The 17,791-nt window shown below is 44.2% G+C and overlaps 1 protein-coding gene across 3 annotated transcripts in view; it reads left to right on the top strand.

The window, feature by feature from the left end:
* Positions 1-12,880, top strand: part of KLF1 (KLF transcription factor 1) — a 65,198-nt gene extending 52,318 nt beyond the window's left edge. Inside the window, exons 1-4 of one of the 3 annotated variants that reach the window (XM_068274316.1) lie at positions 58-238; positions 6,165-6,263; positions 8,603-9,371; positions 12,661-12,880. In XM_068274316.1, the coding sequence (XP_068130417.1) occupies positions 8,723-9,371; positions 12,661-12,875 (864 nt within the window). In that variant the 5' untranslated portion in view covers positions 58-238; positions 6,165-6,263; positions 8,603-8,722 and the 3' untranslated portion in view covers positions 12,876-12,880. Of the gene's footprint in view, positions 1-57; positions 239-6,164; positions 6,264-8,602; positions 9,372-12,660 lie in introns of those variants that run through there. The other 2 variants (XM_068274314.1, XM_068274315.1) reach the window with 2 other exon arrangements.
* Positions 12,881-17,791: the final 4,911 nt, after the last annotated feature.

Raw genomic sequence — 17,791 nt, 5'->3', positions numbered from 1 at the left:
ACATTTTTGAAGGAGAAAAAACACTCTCTAGTTGAGCAGCCTGGCTGACAGGACACAGTGAATGGGGGGAAATGACAGCTTGAAGCAGCAGTGATATAGGATAGGATGTATCTGTAATAGGATCTAAACTGCAGGATAATATATAAGATTATCAGAACAGCTATACCTGAATTGATAAGCAGAGGCTTGTGCCATGGCCATAGCATCCTGGGACTATCAGACTCTGAATATTATTCAGGTAAGTGGCTGCTTCTGGAGCTCCTGGCTGTTTGCTAATACAGGGATTATTGCATGCAGCTGAATGGTATTGGGTTTTTAAATTATTTTTATTTCTATAGCACTGACATCTTCTGCAGTGTTGTACAGAGTATATTTATCCTGCCATTTAACTGTCTCTCGGAGGGGCTCACCAATCTTATCTGTACCAATAGTCATATGTCCATCATAGTCAAGGGCCAGTTTTTTAGGGGGAAGCCAATTAACTTATCTGTATTAATTTTGGGGTGTGGGAGGAAACCTGAGTGCCTGAAACCCATAATGACACTGGGAGTACATACAAACTCTTTGCAGATAGTGTGTATGATAACAGTTTCATATTGCGTCTGAGGATGACAAGCACATTCAGGTGCAGGGGGGCTGCCTGTGTCCCCTGCCAGCAGGCACCCAACCTGTGATCAGGAGCAGCTGACAGGCGCCAGGCGGTGAATTTTCCACTTTCAGTTGCATGCGAGAAAGAACCCTTAAAGGACAACTGAAGTGAGAGGGATACGGATACTGCCATTTATATTTCCTTTCATACTGTTTTAGTCATAGCCCCTGAACAAGCATGTAAATCAAGTGTTTGACTTGATTGATTCAGACACTACTGATGCCACAAAGATCAGTGGGACTGTCAGGCAACTGGTACGGTTTAAAAATAAATATGGCAGCCTCCATATCTCTCTCACCTCAGGTGTTCTTTAATTAAATTACCACTGATACAGAGGTAAGAGACTGCAGCACTCACCTGGGTCATATTGAAACATAATGAGAGCAGCTGAAAGTTGTTTGTTAAGTAAATCTTGAAGTTCTGATGGTGGTAATCTGGTCATGCAGTGAGAACTTTAACAAACTTTCCACTAACTGTTGATAGGCAGTGAAATGCCTCTCAATCTCTCTCAACTGCTTGTTGCTGCCTGGTAACTGCTTGTTGCTTTTTTTTTATTTATTTTTTTATTTTTTTTATTTTATGTATTTAGGCTGCCATAGATTAATTTACAAACCTCTCCATGCAGTATGGATGCTGCAGACAATGCAATCACATAACCACTAATTCACACACACCTCAGCAGTCCTGACTATAATTTTGATATGACCCAGGTGATCATGGAAGGTCCTACACACTTTTTAATAGCAGACCATGAATAAATTCTGTCCAGGTTTACTGGATTACTCAGACCTCATTCACACTAAGGGCGTTTTTGCCCCTTTTTTTTTTTTTTCTTTTTTTTTCAAAATCGCCCTAAACGCTTGTGCAATGATTCTGTATGACAGAGTTCACATCTGAGGGGTTTGTTTTTGCTCCGCTCAGCAAAGTGGTGCACGGACCATTTTTGAGGCGATTTGCCTCAATGGAAGGTATAGGAAAAACGCTCACAAAAGCGCTTTGTGCAGAGACTGCGTTCGCGTTTTTAAGAATAAATGCATTGTATTTTCCGGGTCAAAGAGTTCACTGACTAACTTGCGTTAGGGAGTGAATTAAAAACCACTCGGGAAAAGCGATTAGAAAAGCACTTTTCACAAAAACGCATCGCCCACCCAAGCGCCGGGAAAGGAGAAAAAAATCGTCTCCAACTCCGAGCGTACATGTGACCGGAATGCAATGTGAGCAAGGCCTCAGGGTATTCTCACTATTAGGACTGGTGCACACTTCAAGAGATTTTTCTGAGCGCTTTGTGATTTGAAATCATGTTATCCTATGTGTGTGTTCACACTGGAGGGATGTGACTTAGTAAAAATCCCCCTTAGCATTATATTGGCAAGAGCTTTTCAAATCTCTAGCGCTTAAAAAGCTCTTGCAGTGTGAACAAACCCTAGAGATGAATGAGTCACTTCAAACTGCTGCCGCTTTAACTGGCTTAGTGTAGAGTCCCATTTTTTTTAACTGCAACAAATTTACAGCACACTTGGGAAACTAGCATCCACATTGATAAAGGGGATCAAGAGTTTGCGTTGATGTAAACTGTTTATTTTATGCAACTTAAAAGGAACGCGAGGTGTGAGACCCATGGAAACTGTTTATTTCCTTTTCTACAATACCAGTTGCCTGGCTGTCCTGCTGCTCTTTCTGCTCAGTAGGGTCTAAATCACACACCTGAAACAAGCATACAGCTAGTCTTTTCAGATTTGTCATAGACATCTGATCTGCATGCTTAAGGGTCTATGGCTTATACTGGGTACACACTGAGATTTTCTGGTCGATTTACTGTCAGATCGATTATTTCCAACATGTCCGATTTGCTTTTCGATCGCTTTCCGTGCACTTTAATAGGAAATCGATCGGAAGATGCTCGGAAAGCTAATCGATCGGACAGTAAATCGACCAGAAAATCTCATAGTGTACCCAGCATTAAAAGGAAGGTCTGAGGGGAAAAACAAAACAAAAACATGTTAACTATAACAGAAGTTTTATTATATCAGAGTTAACTATACCAGGAGTTGCGCCTATAGACTTATAATGGAGATTGGCCGGGACCTGGAGAGGTAGTTTACTATACCCAAATGTTTACTATATCAGTTTATTATAACATTATACTGTATAATTAAGGTAAGAAAAGTAATATTGAAATGAAATTAATCAGGAGCAATTTACTTTTAGTGATTATTTTGCTTGTAAATAAGCTGAAAGGTTATTTTTGTCAATTAGGTGATAAATAAGTTATGTATGAGGTTTTAATAGAGCCCATTGGGCTCTATTCTCAAAGAGCCAAAAGTACCGCAAAATTTTACCGCTAAATTCCCGCCAGCGGTAAACTCCGTATTTTTTTTCAGCATTCACTAACATTTTCCGCATGTTTGCCGCATGCGGGAAAAAAGATGCGGAAACAGCCATTATTCATGCGGGAATCATGCGGTAAAAAGGTCGCATGAAAAAGTGTTTAAAAAAAAAAAAAAAAGTTAAAGTCCAGCAAGCACAGCCCTTAAAGGTCCGTACACACGTCAGATAAAAGTCTTTGGAAAATGAAAGATCACAGACCAATTTTACCCCCTTTCATGTAGTATGAGAGCCATACTCTACACAGTCTTTTCTATGGAGCTGAACTCCCCATCAGATAAAAATCTTTGCAAGATGCTGCACACACAGATGCTGTACAGACCCAAAAGATCCGTTCCTGCAATGGGATGCGGAATATATCACCTACTACTTGTAGGTGATAAAAAATCGGTAATTAACGACGAAATGATGCGCCTGAACATTTTTGAGAATTGATTTTTTTATTGCGGAAAATACCGACTTTTGCGGAAAGTTTTCCGCAAGAATCCCGCACTTTTACCACACTTTTTCCGCATGCGGAACATTTTGAGAATTCCAACTTGACGGTATTTTGGGTGCAAACTTCCCGCATGTACTTTACCGCATGCGGGAAGTCTTTGAGAATAGAGCCCAAAGTGTAGGTAAGCTCTCATACTATATAGAGGGGGTAAAATTGGCCAATCAAAATTGGATGTGTGTATCAGGCTTAACTGATGAGTTTAAGCTGTCAATTTCCAACCTGCATAAAATTTAGCATCTAAATGATCACTTTATTGCTTGTTAACTTTAAAGAGGAACTGTAACGACAAAACGGCCCCTGGGGGGTACTCACCTCGGGTGGGGGAAGCCTCCGGATCCTAATGAGGCTTCCCACGCCGTCCTCCATCCATCAGGGGTCTCGCTGCAGCCCTCCGTGCAGCGGTGACGTAATATTTACCTTCCTGGCTCCTGCGCAGGCGCTCTGACGGCTGTCGGCGCCGAAGTAGGCGGAAATACCCGATCGCCGTCGGGTCTGCTCTACTGCGCAGGCGCACGTTTCCGGCGCCTGCGCAGTAGAGCGGACCCGACGAAGATCGGGTTTTTCCGTCTATTTCCGTGCCGAAAGTCGCCACAGCGCCCCCGCTGGAGCCAGCAAAGGTAAATATTGAACTGACAGTCGGCACAGTCGCCGGCTGTTCGGAGGGCTGCAGCGAGACCCCCGTGGGACAGAGGACGGCGTGGGAAGCCTCATTAGGATCCGGAGGCTTCCCCCACCCGAGGTGAGTACCCCCCAGGGGATCTTTTTAATGTTACAGAGTCTCTTTAAAGTGTGTACCAGGCTTCAGACTGCCAGGTATTTTGTTGTTGTTTTTGTGCTACACACCAGTGCTATCTATGCTTGGATTGACTATTATGACATTTTATTGCAAAATGGACAAATGGACAGTGAAAGCATTTGATTGGTCCATCTTTAAGCTGCATCAGTTTGCAGTAACAATTGCATAATTCTGCATCAGCTGCATCAATTTTGATTGGCCACTTTTAGCATGTAAAGGTGGCCATACGTCAGGCGACTTGGCAGCCAATCTATCATCCAATTCAATTATTATAGCCGAATTAGAAGCTGCCAAGTGCATGCCCGATCGACAAAGTGACCAATTTCGGGCAATCTCGTCCTTTGCAGCCACTGGACCAGCCAGGCTCAGGGTGGGTTCAGTTCAGTTTAAAGGACACCCGGGGTGAAAATAAACCAATGAAATAAACAATTGTATCTTCCTTCTCCTAAAAATGACTTTAAAATATTCCACAGTATTATAGTTAAATCTAATTTTTTTTTTTTTTTTTTTTTACTGTTTTAGCTCAATGACAGATTCATTGAAGTATGCCAGAGCTAAAATCTATGAACTATTGACCCTTCATTTCTTTTCTGCTCTCAGCAGCCATTTTCTGCTAGGAAAGTGTTTTTATAGTTGTAGTTTCTTATCAGTGAGGTTCACACTGTAATCTGACTCAGGCTCAGTGCACGCCGAGCGGATCTGCCGGCCGCATCCGCCTGTAAATCCGCATGGCTATTGGATTTCAATGGGCTGGTGCACACCGGCGGTTTGAGGTTTTTAGCAAACCGCAAACGTGCCTCCTGCTGCACGTTTGCGGTTTGCTAAAAACCTCAAACCGCCGGTGTGCACCAGCCCATTGAAATCCAATAGCTATGCGGATTTACAGGCGGATGCGGCCGGCGAATCTGCTTCAAATCTGCTCGGTGTGCACGGGGCCAAATCTCGCAATCCGCACCAATAACCGCTAGCGTTTTGTGGATCTGCTAGCGGTTTTGGTGTGCACTGGGCCTTAGTCCTGACTCAGACAGGACCTGCCACTTACATACCTGATGTTTAACTCTTTCAGGCAGAGAGAGAGAAAAATTAACACAGCATAGTTATTTGTGTGCTAGGCACTGTACATACACGTCTATCTCATCATGTCACATGTCCCTCAGTTATCCTTTAACAAAGTGCTCATCAAACTTCTGTAGCATAACGTTATTTAGCAGCGCACGCTATGGCAGCATAGTGTGCTGGGGATTATTACCACTCGCTGCTGTCATTAAGTAGCGCTGCTGTAGCAGTGCAGCTTAGTGAATCAACCCCATAGTGTACAACAAACAAACATTCCACAGTAAATATGTTGCCAGCTGTGGTTTAAATTTGAGGAACTTAAACCTAGGAATGAACTTGATCCCAATTAGTAGCTTATACCCCCTTTCCCACGATAAATATTTACCCTTTTTCAAATAGATCTTCAGGGTGGTCTGTATGGCTGATATTTGATTGAAACTCCTCCCACAGTGATGTCCTGACAGTTTGCTGTCTGTAGACCTCGTTGCATTGTGGGAAATAAGGCCTTTTTCCAACTCCCAAGGAACCAGTACCTCCCTCGGTGCATAGAACTCTCAGTAACTAACATTCCGTACAGATCACCTGGCAGAACTAAAGATGTCACCACCAGTAATACATTTCAGAATGTAAATCAGGGAGAGTAAAGATTTTACAATGAGCAAACACTGACTAAATTAATATTGTGTGTGTTAAAATAAAAAAAATAAAAAAATTATTGTTTTCACTACGATTCCCCTCCTCTTGAGGACCACAGGCTTACGCACGTTCTCTGCCTCCAGGACTTGATGCCAATCGGTGTAAGGCGGTCCTGTAGCTGCCACCCTATCACCCCCGATCAGTGTTGCGTGGTCGGGAGGGGGTTAAGAATGTAAATCAGGGTGAGGATGGTTGTTGTTATTATTGTTATTTACTAGCTGGACGCCCGGCGTTGCCCGGATATATATTTGGCTAGTGTTGGCTCTGCCCACTTTTCCTAACCCTAACACACAATTACTTAATGACCAAGTATGTGAGCTTTGCGGTCTTTGGCATCCATAATTTGCAATGAAATAAAATTAATCTGATTGGATGTGGCTCCACCCCTTTTCTGAATTTGAACCCCAATCACCCAATGACCAACTGTGCCAGGTACAGGTGATTAACAGTGCAAGAATGGCAGCAATTATTCCCCTTAAAAATCAATAGGTGGATTTTGATTGGCTTTTATAGGCTCCACCCACTATTCTGAATATTAATCCCAGTCACCCAGTGACCAATTGTGCAAAGTTTGAGAACCCTACCATTAACAGTGTAAGAATTGCTGCAGTTTACATTTTCTCAGTGAAATTTGCATTTGTCTCCGCCTTCTGATGACCCGGCATTGCCCGATTATGTATTTTGCAGGTGCTGTCTGCGCCCACTTTTCCTAACCCTAACACACAATTAATCAATTACTCAATAACCAAGTTTGTGAGCTTTGCGGTCTTTGGCATCAATAACCTGCATTAAAATGAAACAAATCTTATTGGCTGTGTGTGGCTCCACCCTGTTTTATGAATGTAAATCCCAGTCACGCAATGATCAACTGTACCAGGTTTGAGGCTTGTGCCATTAACAGTGCAAGAATGGCAGCAATGAAATATTCCCCTGAAAAATCAATAGGTAATTTTTGATTGGCTTTTGTAGGCTCCACCCACTTTTCTGAATATTAACCCCAGTTACCCAGTAACCAACTGTGCAAAGTTTGAGAACCCTACCATTAACAGTGTAAGAATGGCTGCTGTTTACATTTTCCCAGTAAAATTTGTATTTGTCTCCGCCCACTTATGACCCGGCGTTGCCCGCTTATGTATTTGGCTGGTGTTGGCTGTGCCTACTTTTTCTAACCCTAACACACAATTAATCAATTACCAAGATCTTTGCGGTCTTTGGCATCAATAATTTGCATTGAAATGAAACAAATCTAATTGGCTGTTTGTGGCTCCACCCCCGTTCTGAAATTGAACCCTAGTCACCCAATGATCAACTGTACCAGGTTTGAGGCTTGTGCCATTAACAGTGCAAGAATGGCAGCAATGAAAATATTCCCTTTGAAAATCAATAGGTTAATTTTGATTGGCTTTTATAGACTCCACCCACCTTTCTGAATATTAATCCCAGTCACCCAACGACCAACTGTGCAAAGTTTGAGAACCCTGCCATTAACAGTGTAAGAATGGCTGCAGTTTACATTTTCCAGTGAAATTTGTATTTGTCTCTGCCCCCTTTTTGGTTATAGGAATAAAAAGTATCCTATACTTTATTCCAGGTAATGTACTATGTGTGTGCCAAATTTCATTCAAAACCGTTCAGCCATTTTTGCATGATCGAGTAACAAACATCCAAACATCTAAACATCCGAACTTTCCCATTTATTATATTAGTAGGATTATTATTATACAGTGGTGTGTGCAGATGGAGCAACATTTTTACAGTGGGCAAACACTGACCAAATAATTTCCAAGATAATCTTGTGTAAAAAAAAAAAAAAAATATTTTTTTTTTTTTTTTTTTTTTTTTTTTTTTTTTTTTTATATTCAGAAATTCCTCTTTTTAAAGTTACCTCCTTAACTAACATTGGGGCGTATTCACTAAACTGCTGCAGGCAGACTACACCTGCATAAATTGATGAGCAGAGCACCATGCAATCCATCATCTTGGTTGAGATGTTATGCTCACTATTCTGCTGACCCCAGTCTAGAGAATATAATCCATGCTTCATAAAAACTGTAGTCAATAACAATGCATAAAATGGTTGTGTTTTTTTTGTTTTGTTTTTTTTTTGTTTTGTTTGGCAGTGTTAATTTAAAGATTAGTCAGTGTGTGCCCATTATAAAATCTTTCCTCCCCTGATGAGATATCTGAAATTTATCACAAGCAGTGACCTCTTTAGTACTGGTAGGTGATCTCTGTAGAATGTTCATTTACTGAGATTGCTAAAGCCAATAAAAAAGATCTCTGGTCTCCCAGAATGCACCAGTTGGTAGAATTTTACAGCCTTGGCTAAGCTTCGGTGGAAGCGTGGGGCTACATAACTATAGCTATAGGAAGTGTTTCTGATGCTGGACCCATGATATTTAACATAAAAGTGGGTATCCTCCTGAATAATTTACTGTTTCCTACTATATGTTTTATGGTTCCTTTAATTAATCTGTACTTATTCCACAACCAACTAAGATCATTCTGTTTCATTCGTTAGAACTGGGGCAACTTGGTGTTGCAGACTGCCCCAGAGGAGATTGCTCCACCTGCCGGGGATTACTGTGCTCCCCTCGAAGTCCCATTGCCTCAACTCAAAGAGGAAGATGCCTACTGGGACATGGAGTTCCTGCAGCAGAACTTTTATGAGCAGCCAGCATACAGCAGTGCCAGCTACTCCGCACAAGCAGTCGGCATTCACCATCAGACTCAGGCCTTTATGGATGTGTGCCCACCTGACATTTTCAACCCACCATTCTTACTTTCAGAGGACAGCCACAACCAGCAACCATGCTTGCCTCCAGAGACTCCTGTAGACTGCTATGCCGGGTCTGAAGAAAATATGGTGGCCTCTGGGCATGAAGTGGGCTTACCGGACGCCGGTGCTGTAGCCAACAGTGATCAGTTGAGTCAATGCCCAGACAACGGCCTTTACTTTTCCCATCCATATACGGAATATCCGTACCAACCTCCGCCAAGGACTGACCCAATGCTAGCAGCAGGTCCCAGTTCAAATTACAGAACCCAGCTACGGATCCTGCCAAGGACGAGTGGCCTTGTTCCTGACTGCCAGCCATTCTCGTCCATGGTACACCTGCAGCATGACTCGCCATCGCCATACCTCATGCCAACCACCAAGCCAAAGAGAACCAGACAAAGGCATCGGAACTCTAAGAAAGAAGTCACGGCACATGGCTGCCCTTATGTCGGCTGCGAAAAGTCTTACACCAAGAGCTCACACTTAAAAGCACATCTACGTACGCACACAGGTAAGCCTCGGGGGCAGCAGTGCTGGGGGGGGGGGTGGTGGAGAATAATGTAAAGAGCTTTCCTGTAACTAGTGACCATCACATCCTACTGTCATCCCAAAAAAAAAAAAAAAAAGTGGCAACCAGTCAGTTTTGTTTTGTTTACAGATATTTACTATGGCTCATGGAGCAGTTTAAAGGGGTTCTGTGGGCTCCTTTAAAAATAAAAAACGGACACTTATCTGGGGCTTCTACTGGCCCCCTGCAGATAACCTGTCCCTCGCCATCACTGAAGAATCTTCCGTTCCCCCGCAGCCGGTCACAGTCTAATTATTCGTCTAACTAGATGAATGCAGCTGCGCATGCGCGGCCGTGTGCGGCCTTGCTACTGCTCACGTCTCCGGGAGCTTCCTGTGCAGGTGCAGTACGAAGTTTTCCCGTACTTAGATGGTGACCGGCGGCAGGTGAACGGAAGATTCTTCAGCGACGGCGAGGGACAGGTTATCTGCAGGGGGCCCTTAGAAGCCCCATGTAAGGCCACATACACACATCAGACCATAGTCTTTTGAAAATGAAAGATCACAGACCAATCTTACCACCCTTCATGTAGTATGAGAGCCACACCTACACAGTCTTTTCTATGGAGCTGAACTCCATCAGAAAAAAATCTTTGCAAGATGCTGCACACACAGATGCTGTACAGACACAAAAGATCAGTATCTGCAAAAGATCTGTTCCTGCCAAAAATCCATTCCTGCAAATTGCAATGATAGTCTATGAGATCTGCAGATCATCATACACACATGATTTAACTGACAATCATCTGCAGATCAGATCCACCAGGATGGATTTTCAGATCTGCGGATGATTGCTTGATCTGCAGATGAATGTCAGTTAAATCATGTGTGTATGATGATCTGCAGATCTCATAGACTATCATTGCAATTTGCAGGAATGGATTTTTGGCAGGAACAGATCTTTTGCAGATACTGATCTTTTGTGTCTGTACAGCATCTGTGTGTGCAGCATCTTGCAAAGATTTTTTTTCTGATGGGGAGTTCAGCTCCATAGAAAAGACTGTGTAGAGTATGGCTCTCATACTACATGAAGGGTGGTAAGATTGGTCTGTGATCTTTCATTTTCCAAAGACTATAGTCTGATGTGTGTATGAGCCTTAAGTGTCAGTTTTTGATTTTTAAAGAAGCCCACAGAACCACTCTTAAAGGGACCTTGAGCAGGCGCCATGTGTATGTGTATAAGGCATGCCCACGGCTATTTGGTAAAGAGGAGACACTCACCGGCCCCTTATGTAAGTGCTCCTGCTCCCGGGGTGGCTGCTATCCTTTACATTGTAACCGGCGACTCTGACATAAAGTCGCGCTGTGCTATGGAACAGGAAGCCTGACTCTCCTCTCTGCGCAGGCTTCCTGGCTTCTCCCTCCCCTCTGCCTGTGAATCATAACATGATGCGAGGCAGAGGGAGGGGGAAGAAGCCAGGAAGCCTGCGCATGCACAGAGGCTTCCTGTTCCAGGTCACAGCGCGACTTTATGTCAGTCGCCGGTTACAATGTAATGGATAGCAGCCACCCCGGGAGCAGGAGAGCTTACATAAGGGGCCGGTGAGTGTCTCCTCTTTACCAAATAGCCGTGGGTATGCCTATATGCATGCCCACGGTGGCTTGCAAGTGCTCCAGGCCAATTTATTTTAGCACTTTATTTAAAAAAAAAAAAAAAAAAAAAAAAAAACCTTGATAACTGGTACTGCTATAATGTGTATTTATGGCCACTTGTCACTAGGAGGCAGTGTGAGACAGTAACAAATGCTGCTAATGGGTTAAAGGAACAATCTATTAATAGACTAAATTGGTGGTCCCAACCACCCCCCCCCCCCCCCCCCCCCCCTTGACACGATAATTCCATTGGGAAATGGTTTCAGTGAAAGCTCACCTATGTGACTGACTCCCCCAGATCTAAATGAGGGATGATGACTGACATCTTTGCCACACCCCCTCTCAGAAGGCTGCTTTATAATTGAACAGTGTAGACCAGGGATTAAAGCAAATCTGAAGCGAAAATAAACTTGAGAGATGAGTTCAATACAGACAACAAATGGAACATTAGTACCAAAGAAACAAGTCTCATGATGTTTTCCAGTGCAGGAAGAGTTAAAACACTTGAGTTGTTATCTAAGCAAAAGAGCTTCTCGGAGCTATTAGACCAACTTGGTCAAACTCTGTCTGCAGCCAAGAAACAGTGGGAGACCACTTGAGATAAAGTGTTTTTTGTTTTTTTTTGTTTGTTTTGTTTTTCTGCAGGAAAGTCCAAAGGGTGATTATTTCTGCTTTGTTTTATAACTTAAAATAGGGTGGTTTCTAAACTGCAAATATGACAGAATGATGCATTGTTATGAATAAAGCTATATAAATGAAAATAAAAATTACACTCTTTTCTTTGCTAATAATTTTCTATTTATTATATTCATACTACACATAAAATTGTCATAAGCGAATTTAAAAGAATTAGAGTGAAGCTTGCCACTAACGGTCCAATTTCTAGCGAAAAATCGTTCGAGCGATCAGAAATTCTGATCGGATTGGTTGTAAATAATCTCCATTGGTGGACACAATAGATTATGAACGAGTGAAAAAAATGTCGCCCGAATGAATTTTCGTCGAACGAAAATTTGGATTTTCTTGGTGGTCGTGATAGGAAGCAATGATTGGTTAGTTGATGGTGTAGTGAACGATTTTTCGTCCGATCATAATTTCTGATCGCTCGAACGATTTTTCGCTAGAAATTGGACCGTTAGTGGCCAGCTTAAATCCAGTTTAGGTTAAGCACTATAGCTAGTGTTAAACTGCCGCATCCCCATGGCAAAACGAGGGGTTTATACCCCCCAAATCCCCTGTACAAAATCCACGACTTTCTTGGTTGTGGATTTTGCTGCCCATGGAGGGAGAGCTTTGAGCTGAAGCTCTGCCTCCATGCGCGTCAATCGCCGCACGGATCTCCGCCTCTCCCGGCCCCTCTCAGGGAAGGAAGATTGAGAGGGGTGGGGATTGATGTGCGAAGAGGCAGAGCTCCAGCCCTAAGCTCTCTCAAGCAGAAAGTGCTCCCCGGACTTAGCAGAGGGGATTTGGGGGGTATAAACCCCTCATTTTGCCGCAGGGATGCAGCGTTTTAGCACCAGCTATAGTGCTTAACATAAATAGAAGTTAAAAACGTGGATTTAGACTCTCTTCAGTTTCTTTAAGTCCTGAGAGGTTGTTTAACACTTTTGCTGCATATTACCTTGATGCTTGTCTTCCAGGGGAGAAGCCTTACGTGTGTGGATGGGACGGCTGCTGTTGGAAGTTTGCCCGCTCTGATGAACTCACTCGCCACATACGTAAGCATACTGGCGTTCGCCCCTTCCAGTGCCTGATGTGCCAGAGGACCTTTGCCCGCTCGGATCACCTGGCATTACACATGAAGCGACATGAAGTAGTGGATGGCTTACATGCGAGTGGAACAATAAAATCCTGATGGGGGCTCTGTCTCAGTCTCTGTTATTTGGGGGGCAGTTTTACTTCCTTCTTAAAGTAGAGCTCCAGACACAGCTAGACAGTTAGATGAAATGTCTCACTTTGCAACCTATGCAGTTCTGTTGCTTGTGTGATTCATAGGGCCAGCACTTCCATACAGGCAAAGGGGGCAATTGCCCCAGAGCCTGTGGGGCCCCCTCAAGGTGTCCCCCATCCCCTCCAGCTATGGTGATCCATGAGAGCAGGGATGATGTGTTTACTCTGTATAGGAAAAGGAGGTGAATAATGGGAACCCCAAAAAATGTTTTTAGGGGACATATGATGGACACCTAATGATATTGTGTGACGGGGGATTGGAGCGGGCCTGGCAGATGGCTTAGGGGCTCTGGAGGTGATTTGGTTGGAAGGGAGGGGTGTCGGGGGGGGGGGGCCCTCCCAAGTTACTTTTTGCCCTAGGGCCCCATTGTGGCTAGAACCGGCCCTGGTGATTCATACAACCCTGCAACATTGAACCTGAGAAGGGTTTTTTTTTTTGTTTGTTTTTGTTTTTCCAGTTTTGTCTTCAAATACCCCATCAGCAAATAAAAAGGGGAAAAAATGGTTTGTATGCAGCCAGGCGTGTGAGTTCTCGGTTGTCAACCACTTGTTGCTGGCACTGCAGTATATTTACGCCCTATCGGCCACCTGTTTTGGCAGAAGGACGTAACAATTATGCTGAGTACCACTGGAAGACTGATCGGGGAATCTCCGATTGATGTGACGAACGATTGTTGCCAATCCATCTCCTGAAATTGTGCACCACGGAAACAAACGAAGGACACAAATGAGCATTTAAACATTTGTGGTAATCTGCTCTGAAGTCAGTGGGGAGATGGAACGATCGCCCATTAGTGATCCCTCATGATAGTCGTTCAGTCTTTTAATATTGTTTATCGAATGTTTGTTAAACAAGATTATGTGATATTGTGAAAACGATAGTTCGTTGTGAAATTGTCGCAAAAAATTGCATCGTGAGGGTGGACCTTCAGTCTGTAGTGCAGATGAACAGAGGTGTAACAATAGCTCCAGCGACCCCCTGTTTTTGCAGAAGACTAAAGGGGCCCATACACTCAGCCGATTTTCTGGCCGACCGATCGATCCCGATCGATTGATCATTTGCAAATCGGTTGGCCAATCGACCGATCGATGGCCGATTTCGATGGATTTCCATCGAACTGGCAGGGTGGAAAATTTAGGTCGATCTGATGAGATTGCTTATCAGTTTGCATTGGCCTTAATGGAAATCTGATGGCAAAAAAATGCCATCAGATCGAATTTCAATAGATTTCAAACTGAAATCTATTGGAATTCTATCCTGGTAAAAAAATGTTCTAAAAACGCATCAGATCATCAGATGCATTTCTTATCTATCTGCTGCCAATCTGACGAGTGTATGGGCACCTTTAGAGGGCTGGCTACTGTTGAGAGATGCAGACGGGCACCTTTAGGCATAGGCAGTACAGGCCATTGCCTGGAGTGCCATTGGTCCTGGTGGTGCCATGTAGCTGGATTAAGTCCTTCCCCCCCCCCCCCCCCCCCCCCTGAATGAAGCTCCACCCCATGACTAAGCCCTGCCCCATGGGTGTATCTATTTATGCTGCATCTGCTTAGCGTAAGTTGCTGGCAGCTGCTACTGTGTCCCTCTGTGCCTTGTGCATCTTTTTTCCCCCTTTGTGCCTCCTTCTGTTTTCTTGTGCCTCCTCCAGTCTCTTGTGCCATGTCTGACCCCCTGTTTGTCCTTCTGTCTCCCTTTATGCCTCCTATCTCCCTTTGTGCCCCTTTCTGTCTCCATGTGCCTCCTTCAGTTCCCCTGTGCCACCTCTGTCTCCTATGCCCCCCCCGTGCCTCCTTATGTGTTGTTGTTTTTTGTCCCCATGTGCCACCTCTGCCCCCTGTTCCACCTTCACTTCCACTCTGCCTCCTTCTGTCCTCGTGCTTCTGTCTCCCTATGTGCTTCATTTTGTCCCCATGTGCCTCCTTCCGTGCCCCTTCGTGCCTTCATCTGTCGCCTGGTAGCGCCCTGCCTATGTGTAGTTACTGATGAAACGCTGCCCACATTACGTGTATATTCTGGTGAAATGCTGCCCATATTACGATTATTTTCTTTTTTCCTGGAAAATGCTGCTGCATTACGATGATTTTCTGGTGAAACGCTGTCACATTACAATTATTTTCATGGGGGAGCGCCACGGGGGCTGGGGGGAGGTACCACAGGTTTTCTCGCCTGGAGTGATAACATGGCTAGAGGCGCCCCTGGATGCAAAGCACGGCAACGGAAACCTCATGCATAATCTAAATCAAAACTGGCTAACCTATACTGGGGATACCTATACCTGGCTTCCTATGCAGGGGATACCTACACCTACCTATACTGAGGGTGTGTTTTTTTTTTTTAAACACACTGCAGCTATAACGTGGGGTGTAAATTGTCAGGTGCTGTGCAATAATTCCAAAATGGGGGGGAGGGGGATGGTTTGCATCCACAAAAGTTTGCGTCAGGCAGTCTAAAACTGGCCCTAAGTGCATCAGCAACAGCTGTGGCAGGTGAGTTAACCCTCTTTTTATTTTAAGATTTTTTTTTTTTATTTTTTTTCTATGCTAAATTGGGTGCTTCAAATAATGACCAGTGGCTTGATTCAGTCCTGTAGGGCTCTATTCACAATCACATATGCGATAAGGCCTAGTGCACACCAGAGCGGTTCTGCTGCGGTTTACGATGCGGTTGCGGATCCGCTAGGGTAATGTATTTCAATGGGCTGGTGCACACCAGAGCGGGAGGCGTTTTGCAGAAACGCATAGTCCCGGGCTGCTGCAGATTTTGGATTGTGGATGCGTTTCTGCCTCAATGTTAAGTATAGGAAAAAACGCAAACAGCTCTGAAAAACGGCATTTCAGAGCGGTTTGCCAGGCGGTTTTTGTTACAGTAGCTGTTCAGTAACAGCTTTACTGTAACAATACATGAAATCTACTACACCAAAAATGCTTCACAAAACCGCAAAATGCTAGGAGAAACGCTACAGAAAAAGAAAAAGCGTTTCAAAATCTGCTAGCATTTTGCGGATCTACTAGCGTTTTTTGGTGTGCACCAGGCCTACGAGAAGAAAATGAAAGTCCAGCAAACACAACACTCAAGGCTCCAGGCTCCATTTAAGTCGATGGGAAGTGAACTATATCATCAAGTACTGGTAGGTGATAAAACAAATCGTTATTTAAGTCAGAAATAAGGCACCCCCTTTTTTTTTTGGGGGGGGGGGGGGGGGCAACGTTTTGCACTTTTACCGCATTTTTTTTTTACGCATGCGGGCAACCAATGTGTACAATATTACGCATGCGGTAAATAATCATGCGTAAAAATTTGTAAATGTCAAGATGGTCTTATTTTCAGTTGGGAATTTACCGCAAGTGCATTTCCGCATGTGGAAAATGATTGTGAATAGAGCCCATAAGTTTTTAAACAAAGGCAATGAAGTGATATTTTAAGCAGTGCTGGGCCGAAATTACGCATTAGCGTAATTACGCATCGTAAGTCACTACAAATGCACCGTAAGCGTTACGTGTAAGATTACGGTATTACACGTAATTACGCGTAAACCGTAGGTTACGTTATTACGCGTAACAAATTACGCGTAAGACAGTAAACTCCTATTGAAATTACATAGTCTGCCGTAATCGCGTAATATTACGCTTCCGTATAATATAAAAAAGCCGCCGACTTTAAGGGTTAATAGCAAAGCCCCCTTAAGTGCTAAGAGCCTCAAATTTGGAGAATATATTAAGGAGATCAGAAGGAATAAGAGGAAAAAAAAATTTTCAAAAAGACCTTATAGTTTTTGAGAAAATTGATTTTTAAGTTTCAAGGGCAAAAATGTCTTTTAAATGCGGAAAATGTCAGGTTTTTTTGCACAGGTAACAATAGTGTTTTATTTTCATAGATTCCCCCAAGTGGGAAGAGTTTTACTTACTTCGTTCTGAGTGTGGGAAATATAAAAAAAAAAACAGTGGGGTCCCCCCCTCCCAGACCTCTTTAACCCCTTGTCCCCCATGCAGGCTGGGATAGCCAGAATGCGGAGCACCGGCCGCGTGGGGCTCCGCACCCTGACTATACCAGCCCGCATGGTCCATGGATTGGGGGGGTCTCGGAAGGGGAGGGGCAGCCAAGCTTTCCCCTCCCCCTCCGAGCCCTTGTCCAATCCAAGGACAAGGGGCTCTTCTCCACCTCCGATGGGCGGTGGAGGTGGAGGCCGTGATTTCCTGGGGGGGGGGGGGGGTTTCATGGTGGCATCTGGGAGTCCCCTTTAAAAAGGGGTCCCCCAGATGCCCACCCCCCCCTCCCAGGAGAAATGAGTATAGGGGTACTTGTACCCCTTACCCATTTCCTTTAAGAGTTAAAAGTAAATAAACACACAAACACTTAGAAAAAGTATTTTAATTGAACAAAAAACATAACCACGAAAAAAGTCCTTTAATATTCTTAATTAACCATTAATACTTACCTGTCCTTTTAAAAGCCAGTTCCCACGCAATATCCTCGGAAATTGGCTAATCAGTTACAATGTAACAACTTTGTTACTTTGTAACTCCACCGCACCCGACGTCACTCGCCGCTCACCCGCCGGCCGCCGCATACACTTACGCTAAGTCCCCGCCGGCTTCCGCCATCCACTCCGCCCACACCTGTCACCCATATTCATGCTGGCACCCATGGGTGCCAGCATGTATATAGGTGACGTGGGAGAGGCGGGGAGGGCAGCGAGAGCCGGCGGGACTTAGCGTCCTGCACGGACCCGACAGAGCTCTGAGCTATATAGCTCTGAGCTCTCTAAAGCATCTTTGTATTTGGGCTCCAAGGAGCCCCATTGGTCCTTAGCAGACCAATGG

The sequence above is a fragment of the Hyperolius riggenbachi genome, chromosome 3, assembly GCF_040937935.1.
Source record: "Hyperolius riggenbachi isolate aHypRig1 chromosome 3, aHypRig1.pri, whole genome shotgun sequence".
NCBI lineage: Eukaryota > Metazoa > Chordata > Amphibia > Anura > Hyperoliidae > Hyperolius > Hyperolius riggenbachi.
Note: the sequence above shows the minus strand (reverse complement) of the source record. Positions and strands in the feature narration are given on the sequence as shown.